The 25,449-nt window shown below is 37.1% G+C and overlaps 1 protein-coding gene and 1 pseudogene across 1 annotated transcript in view; one reads left to right on the top strand and one right to left on the bottom strand.

Annotated features, from left to right (window-relative positions):
- The window catches only part of RAB3GAP1 (RAB3 GTPase activating protein subunit 1 (catalytic)), a 112,274-nt gene that overhangs the window by 13,291 nt on the left and 73,534 nt on the right, over nt 1-25,449 (bottom strand). Inside the window, exons 10-18 of the mRNA XM_010853652.1 lie at nt 22,417-22,485; nt 21,064-21,137; nt 18,455-18,547; nt 17,867-18,036; nt 15,168-15,257; nt 13,996-14,168; nt 12,595-12,649; nt 11,377-11,748; nt 2,783-2,920 (exon numbers count right to left, since the gene is read on the bottom strand). Coding sequence (XP_010851954.1) covers nt 2,783-2,920; nt 11,377-11,748; nt 12,595-12,649; nt 13,996-14,168; nt 15,168-15,257; nt 17,867-18,036; nt 18,455-18,547; nt 21,064-21,137; nt 22,417-22,485 — 1,234 coding nt within the window. The remainder of the gene's footprint in view (nt 1-2,782; nt 2,921-11,376; nt 11,749-12,594; nt 12,650-13,995; nt 14,169-15,167; nt 15,258-17,866; nt 18,037-18,454; nt 18,548-21,063; nt 21,138-22,416; nt 22,486-25,449) is intronic.
- On the top strand, nt 7,494-11,364 carry LOC104998479 (annotated as a pseudogene).

Genomic DNA, 25,449 nt, shown 5'->3' with positions numbered 1-25,449 from the left:
AGTACTCTTGCCTGGAAAATCCCACGGATGGAGGAGCCTGGTAGGCTGAAGTCCATGGGGTCGCTAAGAGTCGGACACGACTGAGTGACTTCACTTTCACTTTTCACTTTCATGCATTAGAGGAGGAAATGGCAACCCACTCCAGTGTTCTTGCCTGGAGAATCCCAGGGACGGCGGGATTATCATGGGCAGATGGTGGGCTGCTGTCTATGGGGTCGCACAGAGTCGGACATGACTGAAGCGACTTAGCAGCAGCATCAGCAAGGACGGGCATATATGTCATTCCTTTAGTACTCAAAGGGTACACACATTAAATACATTCCTTTCTGGTTATAATTCTCTACCACAACATATTCATCCTGCTATGAACAGTATATTTAATTGCCTGAAATAGCTACGTAGGCATTACTAAAAAGTGCTAAGCAGAAAGTCATTTTCTTTCTTTTTAAATTTCTTTTTTTTTAAATTAACCTCAGACAAAAATGAAAACCAACATGATAGGAATGGTTAGTCTTAAATTTGAAGAATAAAAATGCCAGTTTCTCCTTATTGAGCTTACTGGCTATCAGTATACTCATGCCCACCAATTTAGGAAGCCCTCACAGGGATGAGGAATCAGAGGAGGGTTCCTAACTGACAGTCAACCACATCAGCTTCTAAGAGCTATGGCATCATGGCAACAAAAAATGGCTGTGAAATGTAATGGGTCAAGATTACTGCATGATTCACAATTCATATATAAGACTGGATATTAACCAGGCAACACCACACCCACATGAATGCATCTCAGGAAAATAGAGAGACAGGCCTTGAGTGAAGAGAGTGAACCTAAAAAAGAAATCAATACTGAACTCTTATACTACAGAATATATTAAAGGAAGAGATTTCACACTAGAATTCTTCTGTCTGGCTGTCCTTATACCAGACAGTACACAGCGTCAGCAAGAGAGGTTCAACATTCACTTCAGCTACGGCTTATCTTCTTTCTACTCTTACAGGTATCTACTCCAAGGGCATGCTCTAGAATAGGCCCTGTCCTTCTGGAATTGTGCCGTGTTAAGCACCTCAGGTACATATCAGCATTTATCCACAGCTCTGGGAAAGTCCCATGGCCCCAGTACATCCCTATACAAAAAGGGAAAGGGAACCATACCTATTTTAGAGTGACTACGTATTTCCTTAAATATGTTATCTGACTCCCACATAGGGGCAGGCAGATATTTAAGTTGGTTATTTGACATACAATCTATTTTCTGGTTAAAACACTGTAAAAGACTTGTACATTACCCAGGTTAGTCCAAAAGAGTCTAATGAACCACAGTTTTATTGAAGTACAGTGTTAAAGGAATTATACAGCACCTTACCATGCAAGGCAGATATGTTTCTATGGGAAAAAGCATTTACAGTTCCAATTGGGAATTCCTCTTGCACATGCTTCTACAGGACACTTTAGTAGGATAGGGACAGATGATCATGAAGGCAGGTAACGGTTGGGTTAAAAAACAGCTGCGATGGAGCCAGTTCTTCCTACTGTGCACAACCCTAAGCCAATTCCCTTCTCTACTTTTTTGACTTAACACAGGCCCTGACAGTCAACTGGCTTCTCTTTATCCACTGTACCAACTATCTGTTTGAAAACAACACATCTCTTTCTTGTCTCTCAGCAAAATGCAGAGATTTTCTGTATCTTTCTAATCTCTAAGGAAAACTTGCAATGCTCAAGAGGTTTACTAAAGATTTCTTCTCTTAGGAATGATGGGGTAAACAAAAAAATGGAATAAAAAAAACAGGGAATAAAAAAGCTCCCTTTTACTGTCACTTAACTTTGTTAGCAGGCAAGATCCAAGTGGCATAGGTTTTCATGGAGTGTTTACATTCAAATACCAAACTCAGGCTGGCCTACATAGCACAAAAGCAGCACTAAGAGAGGCTACGGAATGAAGAGATGGAGGCCATCGCAGGTACCAGTAGGTTAAGGAGGAAGTCTGAGCATGAAAGACAGCTCAGAAAATCAATAGCAGGAAAGGGAAACCCTATGGCCCACTGAACTACCCACTGTTTTCTTTTTAATGTATGTGGGTGTACCTCTGCTTTCAAGAGTAAGTAATTCAACAAGACTCTTTTTATCCCTGGGTTTAAGTGTCACCACTCTCTGAATCCTCTGTGTCCTAGATACAGGCCTGTATCTAAAGCCTAAAATATTCTTCTCCATGTAGCAAATGCCTACGTACCCTAAAAGGTGACTCTTCTGAGAAACTTTCCATGATTCCCACTCAGTAGAGTCAGTCACCTTTTGACCTTGATTTCCTAAGAGAACTCATCACTTAATAATTATTTACATATCCCCTCCCACAACCTCAACAGACTATAATTGAGGATAACCATTATACTTAATTACCTAATCACAGTGCCAGTCACAAAGTAGGCAATCAAAGGTTTGTTGAACGAACCAGCCTATGTTAAATCTGAAGGGGTTCCTAAAAGCCTTGTATTAAATCGACTGACACAACGGAAGAAGACAGCCCAATACACATAAAGAAACGATTCAATTCTCAACTTTCAACTATTATTCAAAGATTGTTCTTTTCTTTTTTAAATTCAAGAAGCAAGCTTGACTGTGACCTTTAGGGGATGGAGGCAGGGTGTTGTAACTACTAATGAAATCAAAACATTTAACGAAAAAAAGACATTCAGGCCTTCACACCACTTTACAGAGTGACTTTCACAGCTTCATCCCAGAATAGCTCAAAACAGACTCCCGAGCTCTGACAGTGTGACCCACCTTAAAAGACTCCATATCTGAGAGCAGACATGCACTTTGCATGCGCGCTCGGAGGTGAGCCCCTTCTGCCGATGTACCCAATTTAGCTAGAACCTCCGACTGCTCTTCGAGCAGATCTTCTGTCATAGGTGCTGGTTCCTGCAGAGCACAAAAGGACAAAGCTCATGAATAGCTTTTTTTTTAGAGAAAGCAGAACTATAAAAATAGAACAAAGACAACAACTGTTTCAGCTCTAGCAGTCACAAGATATGTATTTAAAAGAATTCAAAGAAATTCTCAAGTTTTTTGGAACCTACAAAAAAGTAATGAGTTAATAAGAATAAACATGAATTTCAGTGCTCCCCTCCCCAAAAGATAAGATCATCATGTTTCCTCTTGAGAGGAACTGGATGCACTGAACATTTTCCTCCCTACTAATGATATCTTAAAGGAAATCAACCCTGAATATTCTTTGGAAGGACTAATGCTGAAGCTCCAATAATTTGGTCACCTGATGTGAAGAGCTGACTCAATGGAAAAGACCCTGATGCTGGGCAAGACTGAGGGCAGGAGGAGAAGGAGGTGATAGAGGATGAGATGGTTGGATGGCATCATAGACTCAATAGACATGAGTTTGAGCAAACTCCAGGAGATAGTGAAGGACAGGGAAGCCTGGCATGCTGCAGTTTATGGGACTGCAAAGAGTTGAACATGACTGAGTGACTGAATACCAACAATGATAAAGAAATAAAGTCTTAAATATTTTTATGAATGTCATTATTACTTGCAACTAGACTTTTATTATAACTAGTGAAAGAAGAAAATTGATACATGTATGAAAATAAAGGTAAATGAACTGAATGCCAAGTAAAAGCCCCTAAATAACTATGTTTTATGTTGGAAGAGTTGCATTGAGTTTAGGTTCCAAATACATTGAAATTATCAGTTCCCACAAGAAGTTGGTTGTTTTTTATTTTGGGAATCAGAGACACTCTATATTTTAATGGCAACCCCAAATATAACAGCAGCTAAGGCAACTCTAAAGGAAGAAACAACTGTAGAATCATTAAGAAAGTGATAGAAACATTTCAAAACTGCTCAGAGGGGTTGAGGAAAGTTTTCTAAGAACAGATTCCATTCAATTTTATATTTGAAATATGAAGAACTTAACAAGTCAGAGACTAACTAAACAAATTTTGCCTGCTTTGTTGTTAAAACCAGAAAACCATGAACTCTTTCATTCTTAGATAATAGGATAAGACCCAGCAGAAGTAAGTGTCTTGTCAATAAATAGATTCCTTCTAGATTTCAGGAGCTTACTATAAAGCAAGTTTTTTTCTCAGTCTCATACTACTGACATTTTAGATTAGATAATTCTCTGTTGTGGAGCCTCTTCTACGCATTGTAGGATGTTTAGCAGCGTATCTCTGCTCCTGCCTATTGCAGTAGTACCTCTACCGCCTGTGTTACCTTTCCACCTCATGACAATCAGAAGTGCTTCCAGACCTTGCCAAATACCCCTGGGAGCCCAAACATAGTTCCCAGTTGAGAACCTCTGCCACAGAGATAAGTAATTTTCACAGATATCTTTCAGAAATAAAGTAGAAGAAATGTAAAGGTACAGCATTCAAAACACAGCAACAAACAGAAGACAGTAACTTTTTTTCTTGTGAAAGTAACTTTTTCCCTTGTTATCATCCTCTTTTTTTTTTTATTTTTAAACTTTACAAAATTTTATTAGTTTTGCCAAATATCGAAATGAATCTGCCACAGGTATACATGTGTTCCCCATCCTCATTTTTGAAACAACCCTTCAGGGGCACTTTCAAACACTGTTGGGAGAGAATATAAATCTTCCCGGACAACAATCTGGCCACCAATACATGGCAAGCATTTATGATCATGCCCTCTGACCCAATAATTCCACTTCTAAAAATATCACTGTAGCATCATTTATAACAGCATGAAAATTCAAAGAATCTGAATGTACACTATAACAGGGAAATGGGTAGATACAGGAAAAAAGGGCAAGGAAGTACTTTAACAGTGATTACCTCTGGATTATGGAATTGTGAGTTTTTGTTTTGTCTCTACAATAAACATACATCACTTTTAAGGTCACTGATACTTGGGGGTGAGTAATAACTGGTAAGGCAGCATGACAGAGTGGTTAAGAGCTTGGGCTCTAGAAGCAACATGCCTGTATTTGAATCCCAGATCTGTTACCTTGAGCAATTACCCCAGTTTTATGTGATCCACTGCTGTAAAGAACAAATTCGAGCACAAACTCAATAAACGTTTGCAATTATAGACAAAATACTTAGGTTGTATCATAAGCTTTTTACTCTACTTTCCCTATGATATCAAAATTCCTCAAATTCAAAAGTTACATGAATCTCCAATGAAACAATATACTTAAGAGCAGACTCCCTCATTATTTCCATGAAAAGATTTTCATTGTCATTTTGCCCCCTCCCAAAGGAAAGGAAGAGACTGAAAGAGGTACTGACTACCCCTCCCACCTGGGAACTCAGATAAAATGTAAGTGAAAAACATGATCAAGAGGAATACATATGATATTATACATGTTTCAATGCCATTCTCCCAAATCATCCCACCCTGGCCCTGGCGCACTGACTGGGATGACCCAGAGGGATGGTATGGGGAGGGAGGTGGGAGGGGGGTTCAGGATGGGGAACACGTGTATACCCGTGGCGGATTCATGTTGATGGATGGTAAAACCAATACAATATTGTAAAGTAATTAGCCTCCAATTAAAATAAATTTATATTAAATAAAAAATAAATTTAAAAAAAAGAGGAATATAAGTGGCAAGTAGCATAAAGACTATACTTCTTCCTTTATTTTTTAAGACTTATTTTTTTCTGGCTGTGCTGGGTCTCTATTAATGCACATGGGCTTTCTTTAGTTACAGTGAGCGGCAGTTACTCTTAGTTGCAGTGCCCTGGCTTCTCATTGCAGTGGCCTCAGCAGTTGCAGCTTGCCACTCTAGAGCCAGGGCTCAATACTTGTGGCCACATGGGCTTTGTTGCCACGTGGCATGTGGGATCCTAACTGGGCCAGGCACCAATCTGGTGTCCCTTGCATTGCAAGGTGGATTCTTAACCACCAGGGAAGCCCAGGACTATAATTCTTACATGTACCACATCTGAATATACCCAAAGCTTTCTCATGTACACGATCTCATCACTGAGAAGTGAACTGGACATTTAACATGTAGTGAAACAGTGTGGAGACAGTGTCTTGCCCAATGTCATAAAAGTAGCAAACTAAAGAGATCTAGGATATCTATCTGATGCTGACTTTGAGCGCTATTAGTTTGGTTCTAATCCACTACTTAAGAACTCCTGCTTCAAAAGATTCTCCACAACATACATGAATCTCAAAATAATTATGCTGAAAGACTTCCCACATACAAAAAAGTTACTGTAATTATATAAAATTTATATAAAATTCTAGAAAATGAAAACTAATGTATTTTTTGAGAGATAAACAAGGCTCAGAAAAGAATATAACTTGTACTAGCATTTCTAGTAATAATTGGTGGTGCCAGGCTATAAATCTAGTTCTGCTAGATTCCAAAACCTCAGTCTGTGCCACAAGACCTCAATGTCAACTGCATGCACCCTAACAAAATTAGAAAAAATAAGTACTTGGTTTCCAGTATTAGAATATTTCTGTCCTAATACTAAATGTTAGTGATGAAATATCTAAAACATAATTTACTTTTAAAACAAATAAAGAAGCAAAAAGATTAGGCCTGTCAAACAAAATTAATGTCATAACTAACAGCCACCTCACAAAGAAACAATATGAACGAGGAAATAAAGTTAACAGAATTCATGTTTCAAATTATCAAACAAACATCCCCAATATCCCACTGCATAATTATTACAAGTGATCAACCCATTTCAGAATACGAAAACTAGTCACAAAAGCTTTTAAGTAAATCCTTGCATCCTGGGAAGCAATACTAGCCTCTTATGTCTTATATAAGAAAAAGTTCTCAGAAAATAATAGCTAAAAATGGAATGGTTATTTTGAATTAAACATGGTATCATTTACTTATCATACACTATTTCATTTAAAACTCAATGATTTTATGATTATTTCAATATGCAGGACAAACATTTGATAAAATACAACACGTGTTTATGATATAAACTCTCAGAAACTAGGAATAGGAATCTCCTTCATAAAATAAATGATACATACATCACATACACTCAAAGACTGTCACATGATTTCATTCTGAAATTAAAAAGAGGATGTCCATTATTCAACACTGTACCTGAGGTCCTAGCCAGTGCAATAAGACATGAAAGACAATCAAAAAGTGCCCAGTTCAGAAAACCATAATTCACATTGTCTATATTAACAGACAACACGATTGTGTATATAGAAAACTCTAAATAATCCACAAACTACTAGAAATAAGTGAATGTAATAAGATCGCTAGATTCAAAGTCTATATACAGCAATCAACTATTGCTATATATCAGGGAAAAAATTAAAAATTAAATTTAAAAACACCATTTACCTTATTTGAGAAATCAAAAACACTGTGACATAAACCTAATAAAAATATACAAAAACCTCTATATTAAAAACAAAAAACAGGGACTTCCCTGGTGGGCCCAGTGGTTAAGAATCTGCCTGGCAACGCAGGGGACACAGGTTCGATCCCTGGTCAGGAAACTAAGATCCCACATGCTGCAGAGCAGCTAAGTCTGTCTGACAACTACTGAGCCCACACACTGAAGTCTGCATGCTACAACCAAAGAGCCCACAAGCTGCAACCAGAGAGTCCATGTGCCACAATGAAAGATCCTGCATGAAGCCATGAAGATCTGCGTATCACAACAAAGACGACACAGTCAAATAAACCTTTTTAAAAATAACAACTAAAAAACACTGATAAGGGAAAGCAAAGGAAACATTAAATAAAATGAAAGACATTTCGTGATTATGAGACTCAATATTGTTAATATGTCAATTCTCTCCAATTCAATGCAATGCTAAATCTGATAAATTAAAATCTCAACAGGATAATTTTGTATGTGGAAATGGACAGTTTCCCAAATTTACATAAAAATGAAAAGAATAGCCAAGATAATCTTGAAGAACAAAGTCAGAAAAGTTATACTATAAGACAGAAAGATTTTTATAAAGCTACAGTAATAACAACAGTACATTACTGACACAAGGATAAACAAAGGGACTAACAGAACAGTCCAGAAATAAACCAACACACATACAGTCACATGATTTATGACAAAAACATCACTGCCACTCTATGGAAAAAGGTAGGTCTTTTTAATAATGGTGTTGGAGAACAACTATACATCCTTACAGAAAAAGAGAATCTTAACCTCTTCCTCACACCAAGCACAGTCAATCTAAGATGGATCACAAGCATAAATATGATGGGCAAACCTATAAACCTTCCAGAAGGAAACAGCAGAGTATCTCCAGGACCTCAGGGTAGTTAATTTCTTAATGGGACACAAAAGCAGTATCTACATTAGAAAAGCATTGGTAGATCAGACTTTATTAAAATTAAGAATATCTATTCAACAAAAAGCATCATTAAGAAAGTGAATAAGCAATGCACAGACTAGGAGAAACTGTTACATATATATATATATACACATACACACACACATATACACATATAATTAAGGACTCAGATTGAAAATATGTGAAGAATTCTTTTAAAACAATAAGAAAAAAGACAACTAACTTTGAAAAATAGGTAAAGGTCTTGAACAGGCACTTCACCAGGAAAACATCCAAATGGGCAATAAATATATGAAAATGTATTCAGTATTATTATTCATCAGAGAAATGAAAACATGAGATAGTACCAAACCACCACCAGAAAGGCAAAAATTAAAATGATTGAAATTATGAAGAGTACTGAGAAGGGAGTGGACATATGTATACCTATGGCTGATTCATGCTGATATATGGCAGAAACTAACACAACATTGTGCAACAATTATCCTCCAATTAGTGGGCCACCTGGGGCTGGTGAAGGTTCTTAAGATGGCTGGATGGAAACTTGCTCTAAAAGCCACTGACTAGATAGCTTTTGGGGAGATCATCCCCTAAAACCAGAAGGCCGTGGCTAACTCCTTGAAGTCCTGGAATAAGACCCTCACTTTCAGGTTGGCTACTCTGCCTGAGAAGCCACCTGCCATCGACTGGGCTTACTACAAGGCAAACGTGGCAAAAGCTAGCTTGGTGAATGACTTTGAGAAGAAGTTTAATGCCCTAAAGGTTCTGCTGTGCTTAGTTGCTCAGTCCAGCTCTTTGCAACCCCACGGATTGTAGCCTGCCAGACTCCTCTGTCCATGGGGATTCTCCAGGCAAGAATACTGGAGTTGCCATGCCCTCCTCCAGGGGAGCTTCCCAACCCAGGGATAGAACTCAGGTCTCCAGCATTGCACATGGACTCTTTACCCACTGAGCTCCCAGAGAAGCCCAAGAATACTGGAGTGGGTAGCCGATCCCTTCTCCAGGGGATCTTCCTGACTCAGGAATCGAACCAGGGTCTCTTGCATTGCAGGCAGATTCTTTACCAGCTGAGATACCAAGGAAGTCCAAAGGTTCCTATATCAGAGGATTAATACACTGCCCAGGTGGATGCTGAAGAAAAGAAGATGTGAAAAGCTGTGCTGAAGTTTTGTCTCTCCCAAAGACCAGGATTTAGGACTATGAGAAAGAGTTGGAGAAGATGAGGAACATAAATCCATTTGATCAGCTGACCACTAAGGACTTGAATGAAGTCTCTCCAGAAACCAAATTAGACAAGAAGTACTCCTACTGGCCTCACAAGTCAATTGAGAATTTATAAACTTGAGTCTGGGAGAAAGCTCTGGCCCTTGAATTATAAACCGTGTACATTAAAAATAATAATATAGGGAAGTTATATAACATAGTACATATAGATAGATAATGGCTATAATACTGGAGAGCACAAAATACTCATGTTCATCTTCAAAGAAAGTTCTATTGATCATTGCTATTCTAGGATGATGAGAATTTTCTGTATCTTGATATGAGAGTAGTTAAATGGGTATCTAAATATGAAAAAACTCAAACTAGTCACTTGAAGTTCGTGCACTTTAGTTATAATTTATAATTCAATAGGTAAGTACATAGACATGTTTTTAAAATAACTAGGAGAAAACATATACAATGTATATAACAGATTATTTATATTTAAAATATAAAGGAATCATATAAATCAATAAGAATAGAACATCAACCTAAAGGAAAAATGGAATGCAACTTATAGGCTGGAAACATACTAAGAAGACGCTAAGGTTCATCAAAATCAGAGAAATACAATCTAGAACATTGAGATACCACTTCTGCCCATCATACTGGCAAAAGCTTTTATGACTGGTAATATCAGTTTTTTATAAAAAATTAAATAAAATATGAATACAAGTAACATGAGCTCAAGAAGTGTACTATATAATTTTGCTACTAAAATCCTATAGTCCCAAGACAGTGGCTAACATATACTAGGTACTCAACACATATTTATGGAAGGAAGGAAGTGTGAAAACAAAGTTGGGGAGATAGTGGTATTCCCTTATTCCTATACTCATCAATGATGGGGTATAAAGTAGGTACAGCCCTTTTGAAGAGGAATTTTATATCTTATATATTTGTTTATATAGAAATTCCATTTCTCCCTTGGAGAAACACTCATATGTGAAACAGATAATACTGAAAAACAAGAATTTATACTGTAGCATGATAATAGCAATAAGCTTCAAATAACATATTATGCATTAAGAGAGGAAGAATAAAACTATGGCTCTTCCATCCTGTGGAATATTATACAGCAATTAAAGAGATGAAGTAGACCTGTATGTAATGACATGAAGAGATCTTCAAGCTTTTAGGTTAAAAAGCTACATATCAATACACAGATTTTTAAAAATCCACAAAACTGTGTATCATATGCATACGTATACATACATCAATGCATAGAAATAGGTATAGAAAACTATAATCCAAACCAATAATAATGGTTATTTATACAGATAAGATCTGGAATTAATGGGTGGTGACTTTCACTTTTTCTAGATTGAGATTTTCACAATAAAATATACTCACTTATTACCTATGCAAAAAAAACCCCAAAAAATCCAAAAACCATTGCTCTTCCTTAGGTCTTGAGCTATTGCTATTCCACTCCCTAAGGGTATAAAATGTGTTCAAACTATATATTGAACAGATAAGAACTAATTACACAAATCAAGCGTTTTTACTTTTGTTCTTCCCACCAATATTTTTGGATTTTGTTTTTTTTAAACACCTGAAGAACTAACAGGTCACTGTATACATGATGAAGTACTATCTACTGAAACTTCAAAACATTTCTTAGTTGCACAAATAGTAGACCTAAAAACTCCAATAGTTTATTTAGATTTCAAATCTATAGATCTTTAGACACAGACTGTTTAAAGAAGTGCCTTTATCCGAAGTAATCATCACCTACTAGGATAAAGTTATATAAACAACAATAACAACAACAACAACAACACAACTTAAAGAACCAGTCCCCGTCCCACCTGGGTCACTGGAATGTAGAGAGGTTCTCCATTATGTAGCAGTGTGAGTTTCCCATGCTGATGGAGTCGTCCTTCTGGCTTTAAACTTGCCATCTCCTTAGGTCCTCCTTTCTTGCCACTCTCTTGTCCATTTCCCTTAAGTTCTTCAGTATCACTTAGGCATTCAAAAAACTCTTCCTCGCTGTCACTCCAAGAATCCCATGATTTTCCCACCTCTCCTTTGTCCTTATCTGTCTCTCTCAAATTATCTGGCCCCAGCTGATCTCCAGATTTTCCAGCATCCCCTGAATATGTATTAGTCACATTATCTGAAGGACTTGTCTTTCTCCCCTCATCACGTGCCTTCTTTCTTTCAATACAACAATTTAACATCTTAAGAAAAGAGAAACAAAATTATTTATTATTTTATTATTATATTTATTATTATATATAAATTGTTAGTTAGACATGCATGGGTACCAGCCATATCCTGGACAGAGTTATTCTTCCTTCCCCATCCTGGACACTGGTGATCAGAATATACCCAGAGACCCTTGCTTTTGTGGTCAAGGATCCCTAAGTTACCAGCCTTATTAGGCGAAAGCTAGACAAAAACTGCCAGCACAAGGGCACCAAGACCTAAAAGGTGACTCCAAGTAATAACCCAGGGCTCATTACACTGTGTTTGTAATAAACCAGCATTGCAGTTTTTGCCCGCCCTCTGTGGGTTTTGCTTGGGTGCTTATGGGTAAGCACCTGTGCACAAGGATACAAGTTATATAAGCTAAAGCTGTCAATCAACTTGTCAAATAACACAAGACACAGAAGAGAATTTCCACCACTCTTAAAAACCAACCCTACCCCCACTTCAGGGCGGTTTCTGGTTTCTAGACTACCCATTCTCATCCTTTCATGACAGCTTATTTTCTCTTTGCTTAACAAAACTGCTGCTGCTTAAAACTGCTCTATATCTCTCGAATGAATTTTTTCCTTTGCAAGGACAAGGACTGAGGAAATTGCTGTTCCACCAGTGACAGTTACAGTAAAAATTTATCCACTGCCTGAGTATTTTATTTTCAGTCTCCACCCTTTCCCTGGACCTTGGTGTGAATGACAGTGACTTAAGTAACCTACAGCAGCACAATGAAAACAGCCTATAATCTATTATTATATTTAATGTCAGAATAACTTGACCTAACCACTGTCACAAATTATATACTGCCACTGGGAAATTTTTACCTGTAGCTTCTGATGCAGTAAACAGCATCTCAGATCTGGAGGTCCACTTGCTAATCTATCAAGTAAAGTAATAGAAAAAAGCTTATCAGTAGAATTGCTTCAGATATGCGTATTTTTATACTACCATATATTTAAATCACATAGATAAGAAAGCAAAACTAGACTTCTACAGATTAGGCAACTTAGATGGAGCAAATAAAATTAAAAGATCAAAATTTATTTTATTCTCCTAGTCCATAATTTACCAACAGCAAGTACAAGAGACAAAACGCAACAGCAAAGTAGTGATAGCTCTCACGCTAACAGAAACTTAAAAAATGTAAAGCCTTGAAATCCACCCTAGGAAGTAGCTAGCATGCAGTTTTTCAAACACTACAAAGGAAGTTATACTATTTATTCAGTTCTCAATCATTACGGTAGATTCTCAATATAAAATCCATTGATCTCCACCTCTCTTTTGCTGAAGGGAGCCTGGATTTCCTCTAATCTAAATGAGGTGGTTCCCAATAATTAGCCAAGAGAGAATCCAGTTAAGTAGAGGCTGGCAAATGACTTAGGAGTAAACATTTTTGGATCAGTTACCATTTTGTATTACCAATATCATGATTCTCCTCCCTTAGTTTGAGTAGGATGGGCAAATGAACAGTAACCTATACAGTATCAATATATATGCTAAACCCTTTAAATGAAATGTCAACGTAAGCTATATAAAAAATTTATAGGTAATATTTAACACCCAAACTTCTGAACTCTATAAAGATGTTTTCCCTCCAACTAAACTACTGTTAACATTTTGTTGTATTTCTTTTTCATTATTTTTCTATACATATTTCTATATACATTCTTTATATTTTCTAATATTCTCTATCAGCATAGTTGAAAGCACTGTATACATAACACTATAGTCTACTTTACCACAAATATTGCGATCATCTTCTATGTTAACAGGGATTCTTGGGAAAAAACTCTCCATTATAGAAATACATGATGATTTATTTAACCACTCTTTATTGAAAAAGACCCTGATGCTAGGAAAGATCTAAGGCTGGAGGAGAAGGGGACAACAGAGGATGAGATGGTCAGATGGCATCACCGACCCAATGGACATGAGTTTGAGTAGACTCCGGGAGTTGGTGATGGACAGGGAAGCCTGGCGTGCTGCAGTTCATGGGGTCACAAAGAGTCAGAGACGACTGAGCGACTGAACTAAATTAATGTCTGATAATTAGATTAACTTTTTCTTCCTATTATAGTGAACACCAATGAACAGAAATCATATCTTAAGTTTCTTACCATTTTCTTGGGGCAGATTTCCTACAAGAGGAGAATTAATGAGTCAGAAGTCAAATTTTGTGAACAAATAAAAATACTATCTCTACAATCGGGAATTGAAATTATTACCCTGGAATCAGAAAGTTGTTTTCCCATCTGAAACGCATTTCAAGAACAAATTCCTGCCAGAGATGTGCCACTCCTTTCAGTCCTCCATGGTAGAAATTGATCATACAAAGACACAAAGCCAACTTGTATGTTAAACTATCAGACGGTGCAGATTTGAACTGATTGTAGAGATTCTAAATTTAACAAAATAGAAACAAAAAAAACTTGTTACCAATATATTTACATGTATAATCAGAAACTGTGTAGGCAGAGATTTTAATACCTGAAATTAATCTATCCTAACAGCCAGGCTTTTATCAACTGTCTAAAACATTATTGTCTAAATTTTTTTTAGGCAGCTCCATGTTTTCAAGATCTCTACAAGGATCAAAAAGTGACACTACATTTTAGTAAGGCTAAAGGTACAGCTTTCAGTTTCTTCTGTGAAATCTTTAAGATATACTCTAAATTTCATGTGTTATAAAAATCTTATGATTACAAATGAATACGCACTTGCCAAAACCAAAAACATAAAATCAGAACTGTATAAACTAAAAATGAAAAGCCCTGCTTTTCCCTCTCACTTCATGAAATCACTTTCTAACAGTATTAACAATTTGATATATCTCTACACAATTTAAACTTATTTCTCAACTTATCAAAGACTTCAAAAAGGAAAATATGAAAATTATACTTCATTTTACACATTACTTCAATTAAAGAATTTTCTACCCTCTATCTAGTTTTGAAATATAAAGAAGAATCCATTGCAAAACATAAATTTGATGACTTATGAAAAGTTTAAACTAAAGGATAGCCTATAACCATACACAGTATATTTTTTCATTATTTCCAGAAAACTTCTTTTACCCAAAATATGTATCTATGTTAACGTTCTATAGTAGGTCACTGAATGGAGGCCATAATCATCACTCAAGTTTTCCTAAGGTGATTTTTACAATAAAAAGATCCTTATTTCACAACAGAGAAAGTTTTATAGTGAATGCTAGAAAATTATCACGTTTCCCTCATCCAAGTCTTTGTTAAACTGAGGAAGAGCTTAAATGACAGGTATAGAGATATAAAACTGTTTACAGTAGCCATTCTTGTGAAGTAGATTTCATGACTGTTGCTAGAAATATAGCAAAATCCCTAGAAATTCAATGCATTTTAAATATTTAACATTAACTTACATATTCTTCACTCTCTAGTGGAGGATTACTATTGTCTGTTGAAGAAGTCCCATCTAATGGTTTCTCAGAAGCAGCATCAGGGAATAAGAACTTATGGGAAAGAAAGAAAATAATCACATTTTCAATGAAATTTCTTACTTTGCAGACTTTTGTAACTCTTATAAACACCATTTGACATTTTAATGCTTATGGTTTTAAAACAATGAGAATGCTCTTACTGTATCAGCCAGTTGGTTCTACACTATCTCAAATATTTTCTATTTTTCTCCAAAAAACAGAGTGACTAGTCAATTTTAAAATCAGATTTTTCTTAAATGTAACCACAAGGTTCTGTTAATTGTTTAGTTCACAGAATGCAAAACCAGAATCTGTATACCATGATTTCAGGCTCATTCAAGGTCATTAAATTTTTTAAAAAGTGTTATTATTAAATAGATAAAATTATAAAAGAAAAATTGGAAATACCCAAACATTTGTGAGGCTCCATAGAGAAATACAACCCACAGGTTTTCATATATGAAATGCTGCAAGTATGACATTAAAGACCCATAATTTTATCTTATGAGATACTTACAGAGTATCTCGTAAGATAAAGTGGGAAGCAGACTAAACCTGTAATGACCGATGAATCTTTTCTACATGATTTCTGTTAATACATGTGAGGATTTATGTGAGGGTGAGGGTGCATATGTGAGGGTATGCAGAGTGGTTAAAAAAAACTGCAGTGCATACAACTGAGCTACATAATTGGAATAAAATCTCTTAAGGATATATCCTTAAGAAGGGGCCTTCTTTACCGAAATTTACTTTCAATCCTTTAATCACTAATCTCCCCAAGTGTTTTGTGGTACCGCTGACTTGTGATTCCTTTGCATACTTCGCCATGTACTACAGAACTGAACAGAACATGTTGAAGAGATTTTTCCAGTGGTCATGTATGGTCGTGAGAGTTGGACTGTGAAGAAATCTGAGCGCTGAAGAATTGATGCTTTTGGACTATGGTATTGGAGAAGACTCTTGAGAGTCCCTTGAACTGCAAGGAGATCCAATCAGTCCATCCTAAAGGAGATCAGTCCTGGGTGTTCATTGGAAGGACTGATGCTGAAACTTAAACTCCAATACTTCGGCCACCTCATGCAAAGAGTTGACTCACTGGGAAAGACCTTGATGCTGGGAGGGATTGGGGGCAGGAAGAGAAGGGGATGACAGAGGATGAGATGGCTGGATGGCATCATTGACTCGATGGACGTGAGTCTCATTGAACTCCAGGAGCTGGTGATGGACAGGGAAGCCTGGCGTGCTGTGATTCATGGGGTTGCAAAGAGTTGGACACGACTGAGCAACTGAACTGAACTGAACTGACAGAACATGTTGAAGAGATTTTTCTTCTTAAGGAGAGGAACAACCAAGTGTCAACATCCACTAGTAAGCACGTTTATACACAGTATCCTATTTTCATACCACTACGTGAGCTATATATCAGTGCCCACATCTCTTGCAAATAAACGAACTAAAAATCTGGCTAAAAGTCTTGCTCAGATAAACAGCAGGGCTAAAATTAACTTCAAGTTTTCAAGTCCTATATTCTTTTCATTGCACTACTCTTAAAGGTTTTTCCCAAGACTGTCTTAATGCACAGGTTGTCAGAAGTAAGATTGTAACTACAATTATAGTAAGGATAGCTATCATTTAGCAAAGTTCTCAGAGAAGGCAATGGCACCCTACTCCAGTACTTCTGCCTGGAAAATCCCATGGACAGAGGAGCCTGAAAGGCTGTAGTCCATGGAGTCGCTAGAGTCAGACATGACTGAGCGACTTCACTTTATTTTTTCACTTTCATGCACTGGAGAAGGAAATGGCAACCCAGTGTTCTTGCCTGGAGAATCCCAGGGACGGGGAAGCCTGGTGGGCTGCCGTCTATGGGGTTGCACAGAGTCGGACATGACTGAAGTGACTTAGCAGCAGCAGCAGCAAAGTTCTATTAAACACCAGTGTAACAGAAGGTCCTTTAATCCGTCCAACAACCTCACAGGCTTTTATTAGATTCACTTCAGATGAAGAAACTGAACTTAAATGGCTTGTTCAAAGTCAAACAACAAATCAAGATTAACCCTGGTGTGTATGGTTCCTGGGCTGGACCCGTTCCACCAACCTATACCTAGGAGACACCCTAGCCCCTTCTAGTACTTGCTATAAAGTTTTCAAGAATACCATTTTGATCATGTCAACCTCCTGCTTAAAATGGCATTAAACCGAAGTCCCATGCTTCAGCAAGCACTTCACCAGCTACTCTCCAGTCTCATCCCTGACCCGCCTCTGGGAAGTACCCTGCAATCTACCAGATTATCCGACATGCTCTCTCAGGCCTCTGCAATTCATCCACTTCTAAACCTTCATCCATTTATGACTAGCTCAATTGTCCCCTCTTTATGAAGCTCTCCCTGATTCCCACTGCTCAGACAGACAGATGCACCCCTCTGCTGTGTTCTCACAGGCCCTTTGCCAGAATTCTTACATGTAACATGGTATTGTAATTACTGTTCATTTTTCTTATTCCAACTACACCAGTGGCAACTCTGAATGTGGAGACTGTGTTTTACTCATTTTATATCCCCATCCAGTACCTGCCACACAGATGGGACTGTATAGATAATAAATGAGTGCACATACAGACACATAAAAACATTACATTTAGTTACCAAGAGAATAGTATTGAGGACATCATTATTCAGTGGTGATTCTTCTACACCTCTGTGTTTCCGTATTTTCTTCTTTGCAGTGTGCACCATGTTAGAGACTGATAATTTATGAATTGGAACTGGTGCAGGCTCTGTCAACTTTGACAAAGCATGAGTTATATCAGCAATTTCTATAAAAAGAATAGAAATGAATACATATTACATCACCAACCCTAGCAGGTCAAAGTGATGAATAAACTGATGACTGTACAGAATACTTTAGTCACTCTTTTCATCAGTGACTTTTCATTAATACACATGTTCAACTTTATATGAATGCATGATTAATAAAGGTGTAACAATTTCTGCCCAGGAACTTCAAAAATAAACCTCTAAAACTGTTTTTTAAAATATCTTACATTTTCTGATTAATCACACAATGTTTTAAGCTCAGGGTATAGCCAAGAGAAAATGGGAGCTGTTCAGTTCATCAAAACTTGATTCCCTAATATAACCTGAATGAGAAGAACAGATGAAAAGTTGCTGGAAAATGTGTGAAAGAGTTAGACATTTGAAAATAACTTTAAAAAAAAGAAAAAGGTAAGTCACCTCTCCCTTCTTCCTCAAATGTGGATCGTCCAAGAATCTCATCAGTTGACTCCTTTCGACGGCAAATTTTAAAAAATTCAGTGACAAAATCACCTACACAGAAAAAACGTTACTCATTTTTGAAATGTAACTGAAAGAAGTCAGTCCTATAAATAAAGATACATGTCTTCTCACAAAAGCTATTAACTAACATATTGCTTCCCTGGTGGCTCAGGTGGTAGAGTCTGTGGTGCGGGAGACCTGAGTTCAACCCCTGGGTCGGGAAGATGTCCTGGAGAAGGAAATGGCAACCCACTCCAGTATTCTTGCCTGGAAAATCCCATGGATGGAGGACCCTGGCAGGATGTAGTCCATAGGGTCACAAAGAGTCAGACATGACTGAGCGACTTCGCTTTCACTTTCAACATATGGCAGAAAAAAAAAAACATTCAAGGGAACTCTACTCAGTGCTCTGCACTGATCTAAGTAGGAAAGAAATTTTAAAAAGAAGAGATATATGTATACATGTAACTGATTCACTATGCTGTACAACAGAAACACATTATAAAGCAACTATATTCTCATAGAAATTAAAAAAAAAATTGAACTCTTGCATGATCTACCTGCCCTTCCAGTCAAGAGGTTAACATCTGAGCAGGCCCATGAGATTAGTCTTGACCCAGAATAAAAAAAATGAGACACACTTGCCACTCTTGTTGCAATTCTGGTCATAAAAATGCATTAAGTTTGACATTAAAAAAAAAAAAAACAAAGAAAAGGAACCATTCAGTTTCTCCACCCAATGCAAAAAATTAATCCCATTTCAAAGGTAGCCTTGCTTTTACTTTCCCTGTATGTCCCAGGATATTAAAAGTTTCTTCTTATAATTCCCTCTAGAATGAAAGGAAAAATAATTGGACATAGTAATATTAAGCACTTACTATTGGCCTGAATAAGATAAATAGTATCTCTTCTCATGAAGTTGGTGGATCTAGGATTTAAAACAAGGTCTATCCAACTCTAAAACATTTTGTATCAACCCTCTACCTACCTCCCAATGTTCTTATTGTTTTAGTCACCAAGTTGTGTCTGACTCTCTGCAACCTCCTAGAAAGCCTGCCAGGCTCCTCTGTCCATGGAATTTCCTAGGCACAAATACTGGTGGGTAGCCATTTATTCTCCAGGGTATCTTCCCAACCCAGGGATCAAACTCACGTCTTCCATGTCTCCTGTATTGGCTGGCAGATTCTTTACCACTGAGCCACCAAGGAAGCCTCACTACTTTCCTATACCTCAAGACAAAGATGGCAGGAATTTTACCTTATATACATAAATGCTAATTAGCATTTAATGAATAACATGACAAATGACACAGAGCTCAGGCAAAAAAGCTTTACGGAAATGCCCCAATACTGTCATCAATAAATATTTAGTAATAACTCCATCAGCTGAATGACAATGTATCACGGTGTATGAAATAAATGTGGCATGGATGAACACGGAAATGGAAAAAATAATTTTCACATCCACTAAATATAAGAGAGAAAAAGACTGGAAAGAGGAGATGGGTTCAGAAGACTTCATGAAAGAGACATTATCTACAAAAGCAGGAAGAGAAAGATAATTCTAGATATGGGATATAATAATTATGACCTGAAGAGCGAATGATAGTTTTTAAAGTATTTCTATAATGTTATAACATTTCTATAATGTTACAGAAATGTTCTATATGTTCTAAATGTTCTAGAAATAAATTTCTATAATGTTATATCAGGGTTTCCCTGATAGCTCAGTTGGTTAAGAATCTGCCTGCAATGCAGGAGACCCCAGTTTGATTCCTGGGTCAGGAAGGTCTGCTGGAGAAGGGATAGGCTACCCATTCCAGTATTCTTGGGCTTCCCTTGTGGCTCAGCTGGTAAAGAATCTGCTTGCAATGCAGGAGACCTGGGTTCGATCCCTGGGTTGGGAAGATTCCCTGGAGAAGGGAAAGGCTACCCACTCCAGTATTGGCCTGGTGAATTTGATGGACTGTATAGTCCATGGGGTTGCAAAGAATTGGACACGACTGAGTGACTTTCACTTCTACATACTGTTATTTCATTTCAAATATCCCTATGACATGTACAAGATTATTTACACCTCTTTTCCTCTATCAGAAAATATATCTGCAGATACAGTACAGAGCCCTACAGAAAGCTCTAACAAGACCATCAAATTCAGTGTTCATCCTATTATATACTGCAAGCATAGAGGGATGACAAAAGACAAAAAGGGTTCCACTAACCAGAATGGAAGAAGCAGAGTACGCCACAGAAGGAAAAAAGAAGTCACATAAAGCGTTAGGAAAATAAAACTCAGATCCTGGGGAAACATAAGAGAATTCTGAGGTATGGACTGGTTAAAACTGAATGACAAAAAGTCTGCTATTATTATTTAAGAATAACCAGAAGGAGTCACTGCTGTTGACAAAGATTAATTGTTAATGATGTTAACTGAGAAGGTCACAATGTAAAAAACTTAAAAAAAATTTTCAGATAGGTGAAATAAAGTATAAAGAATACATCCAGTGTTCCTGATCTGGAGAACAGACAAATACGTGGTATTTCAGGAAAGGAACGTAAGTATCTTACCTAGTAAACACTGAGGATTATCAGCTTTTCGAACTCTAACAGACCAATGGGGAGCCTGCATAGGATCCAAATCACTAAAATGCAAAATGATAAACACAAGATCCTATTTATAGCAATCTGCAAGGTTCATAAATTTACCAAAATGCAGTCTTAATGAAAACATTATATAGAAGGACAAGCAATCCATTTCGCCTCCCTTAAACTTACTGCTATTCACATGCAGAAGACCATTTAGGTGAGTTTTTAAAAATAAAACCCTAAGACAAAATTCTTAGACAAAAAGGTACAAAAGGAAAAACCAAAATTAGAACAAACTAATCAAAAAGCATAAAAATGATTCTGATCAGGTAACATACAATGATAACCTAATGAGAATATTTTAGGAATAAATGAAACAAAATGAGAAATGAGAAACAAGCAAAAATGTACAATAATCCTAATCTGTTTTTATTATACTATTTATTAATAAAAAAGAAAACTATAAAAATTTCCACAAGATCAAGTGCCCCATTTTCTCAGTTAAACAGATTATGCTGCATTCACTTAATGGGATATTATGCAGTACTTTACAAATTGACAACACAGATCTACATCTATTCAATGAATAACTGTATTATATGAATAAAGTAAATTAATATATAAACTTATACTTTAAATAGAAATACCCTTAAATGTTAACTGCTAATTTTTTAAGTAATAGAATTGTAGGTAATCTTTCTTCTTTATACCCATCTAAATTATCTGATTTTAAAAGCTTGTGTTACTTCTTCCATCAGAAAATAGAACACTTTTAACTATTTAAAAAAAAAAAAAAAACTGTCCTATTTCTCACAGTTTTGCATCAAGCATGAGAAGATACCAAAATTACATTTCTCTTTCCTCACATTCTTCTAGGATAGGGCTCACTGCAATTTTCAATTTTTTCCTGTGCAATTTTTCCATTGCACAGGAGTATATGATATGGATGTTTTGTTATTTATGGCATTTAACAATCAAATGTTCTTCCCACATTTTTTAATGACCATCATCTCTTCAAAGTCCTTTATCAAATGTTCTTACCAGCTACACAAAGTCCAAAAGAATTATGCACTGACTCCCAAACTAACTAGAGACATCTTCGCTAAGCCCAAGTAAGATGCAGACTGCTCATTACCCCGGAACTAAGGATCCTGTCTCCAAAGTCCACAGCTTAAAACACATTTCTAATATACATCAGTCAGTCTAAAAACTGATCTTTAAAAACAAAAGCAAACAACCATATCAGAAATTGATTCAAAGAAAAATTGCTAACCCACTGGGCAGTTAGTCTTTTGAAATCTGTGACTCTTAATGTACTATTTTTAACATACTTACGAATAAACATCATTATCCACAATGATACCTTCAGTCAGGTGGGGCCATGTAGTTGCTAAATGGAGTTCACTGAAACAAAACATACAATATATCTGTAAGCTTTAATAATGTATATATACCTGATTCAACAATTCTACTTCTAGAATTGTATCCTCAGTAAATAACTGGAAATATGCCCCAAAAAGTATGCTAAAAATGGTCATGATTTGTAATATAATAAAACTGTAAGCACCTGGTTTAGCAAATGGTGGCACATTTATATTAATGTCTGCAAGAAAAAAACCATGCTATACATAATAACCAAAAAGTGTAAGTAAACCAAATGTGTGTCAATTGATGAGTTAAGTAAAACATAGCACTATTCCATAGGACAGCATATTATATGGCCACAAAAAGCAATGATACACTGATTCACACTACAATGTGGATGAACCTCTAAAAGATGCTAAGTGAAAACAGCCAGATACAAAAGGTCCCATATGGTATAATCCAGCCCATATGAAATGTCCGGAAAAGGCAAATCCATATAGGCAAAAAGTACATTAATATCAGTCTAGACCCAGAGGCCCTAGGGAGACTGGGATGGCGGGGGCAGGGGGTGAGGAGGAGGTAGTGATAGTTAAGAGGTGAGGGGTTTCTTTTTGGGGTAATGAAAATGTTGTGGAATTAGATACTAACGATGGTTGCACAACTCTGAACCCTAAAAACACTAATTTGTATACTTTAAAATTGTAACTTTTATGGTACATAAGTTATATCTCAATTTTGAAAATATTATTTTTATAGTTCAGGAATTGGCATACTTTGTCTACAAAGGATCCTCTGGGAAGTATTTTGTGCTTCTTATGGGCCATGTATCAATAGTTTGCTATATTCTTGTTTTTTTTTTTTAAAACCCTCAACAATGTAAAACCACTTTTAGTCCCTTGTTGTTTAGTCACTGAGTCGTGTCTCTTTGTGACCCCATGGACTGTAGCCTGCCAGGCTCCTCTGTCCAGGGGATTTCCCAGGCAAGAAAACTGGAGTAGGTTGCCATTCCCTTCTCCAAGGTATCTTCCCAAGCCAGGGATGTGAGGTAATAATAATAAAAAAGTACATAATAAATGCCATGTGCTTGAATCATCCTGAAACCACCTCCCACCCTGGTCTTCCATGAAAGCCATTTCTGGTGCCAGAAAGGTTGGGGACAGCTGCTCTCTAAGACTCTCGGGGTCCATCATCTGGACGCACTGGTGCAGCTTGACCTTGAGGTTGACCATCACCAGTCTTCCTGATGAAGGAGATCTGGGAGGGGAAGTCTCACTGTCTCACGAGGTTGGGGAGCATGATTTCTACTATAATTTTCTTGGGTTGAGACTTCACCCCCTGAGCCTTTGGTGTGCTTGGGGTGGCTTTCCCTGGTGGAGACCCATGAAGGGTAGATTGGCTAAGAGGCATCAAATTCTGAGCAGATCTGCTGGAAGCCTGGTGCAGGCTCTGCTGGAGGCTGAGCAGATCCCTAAGCTCCATTACATCAGAAGAGCATGGGGTGAACAAGACCTAGCCCCGTGAAGACCATCCACAGTGCATACAGATTCCGGGCACATTCATGGGCTAACTGTAGGGACGTCTTTTGGGCTACAGTTTCACCATCCAGAGTTCAGCCCATTAAAACTATGGTAATGTAGCTCATTATGTATATAAAAACAGGCCACTGGTCAGATTTGGTCCACAGGTCATAGTTTGCTGACCTCTTTTTATAGATGAAAATTAAATTTCAGAAACTTTTCATGTAAAATTATAAAATAACAAGCCACAAAAAATGTATGATGACATATATTTATAAAATAAATACTGTGCAAAAAAGAGTTACCATAGCAGGCCTAACACTGAGAAAGGATTACTTGCAAGGCTAGTCCCTGGTTTGGCATCTGGGAACTTGAATTTCAGGAGGGTTCCTATCATTCCCTGTGCCTAAATTACCTGTGCCAAAAACACGGTTGATGGAAATATCTGGTTTCCTTCTGGTACAGGCTAGCCAGAGGGTGCCTACATGACCAGTCTCTGATTAAAACTTCTAAGTGCTGAGCCTCTAGTGAGCTTCCCTGGTAGACACCCTTTCACACATACTGTCACAATTCATTGCTGGGGGAACTGAATGTGTCCTGTGTGACTACATGGGAAGATGAAGTTTGTCCTTCATTTGCTCCGGACCTCACCCCATATGCCTTTTCCCTTTGCTGATTTTTGCACCATATCCTTTTTCTTAGTAAATAAGCATGAGCACAGCTATACATTGAGTCCTACAAGTTCTCCTAGCAAATCAACTTGAGGGTGGTGTTGGGGGATCTGCTGCATATATACACATAAACATGTACATATACACACCTAATTCATATATATGAAAAATGGTCGGAAGCACATATAGCAAGCTGTGGTCAGTGAGCACCTATGAGTAGGTGATTATAAATTTAATGATTTTTTTTTCCTCCTGTCTAGATTCTGATCTCACTTGTTATGTTCAGAGAATATAGAAGTCAAAAGGGTCAATTACTTCATTTCTTTGCTCTTTGGTGATACTTGACTAACTGGCAACTCTAGTCTGAGAATCTGAATCTGTAAGCACAGTTAGGAATTCACAGTGGGCCAGCACTCCACAACAATGCAGTGTAACCTGGGTTATGAACCAGACAATTAGGCAGGCTTGGCTCAAGGCTATTTTCTGAGCCTGGTTCTACAATGGTCCCAATTAAACATTTGAGTTACTAAGTATCTATCCAAAAAACTGATTTTTCGCTTGAATTAGAGTTGACTATTAAACAGTTTGCCACTAGACAATGTGACTACTAAACATAGGGGTTTTGCCCATTTTTACATTTTCTCTGCACTGAACATGAATTTATTATTCATAATAAAACTAATTAAGGTAAAAAATGACTGCAAATAATATGTGATATCATATAGTTTAAATGATTAGAATGATTGGAAATTTAAAACTATCCACTACTGAATTTTTTAAAGTATGAACCTCAAATGCAATTCCTAAGCTTTTAT

Source organism: Bison bison, unplaced genomic scaffold, assembly GCF_000754665.1.
Source record: "Bison bison bison isolate TAMUID 2011002044 unplaced genomic scaffold, Bison_UMD1.0 scf7180017864330, whole genome shotgun sequence".
Lineage (NCBI taxonomy): Eukaryota > Metazoa > Chordata > Mammalia > Artiodactyla > Bovidae > Bison > Bison bison.
The sequence above is the reverse complement of the archived record's forward strand: the minus strand, read 5'-3'. Positions and strand labels throughout refer to the sequence as shown.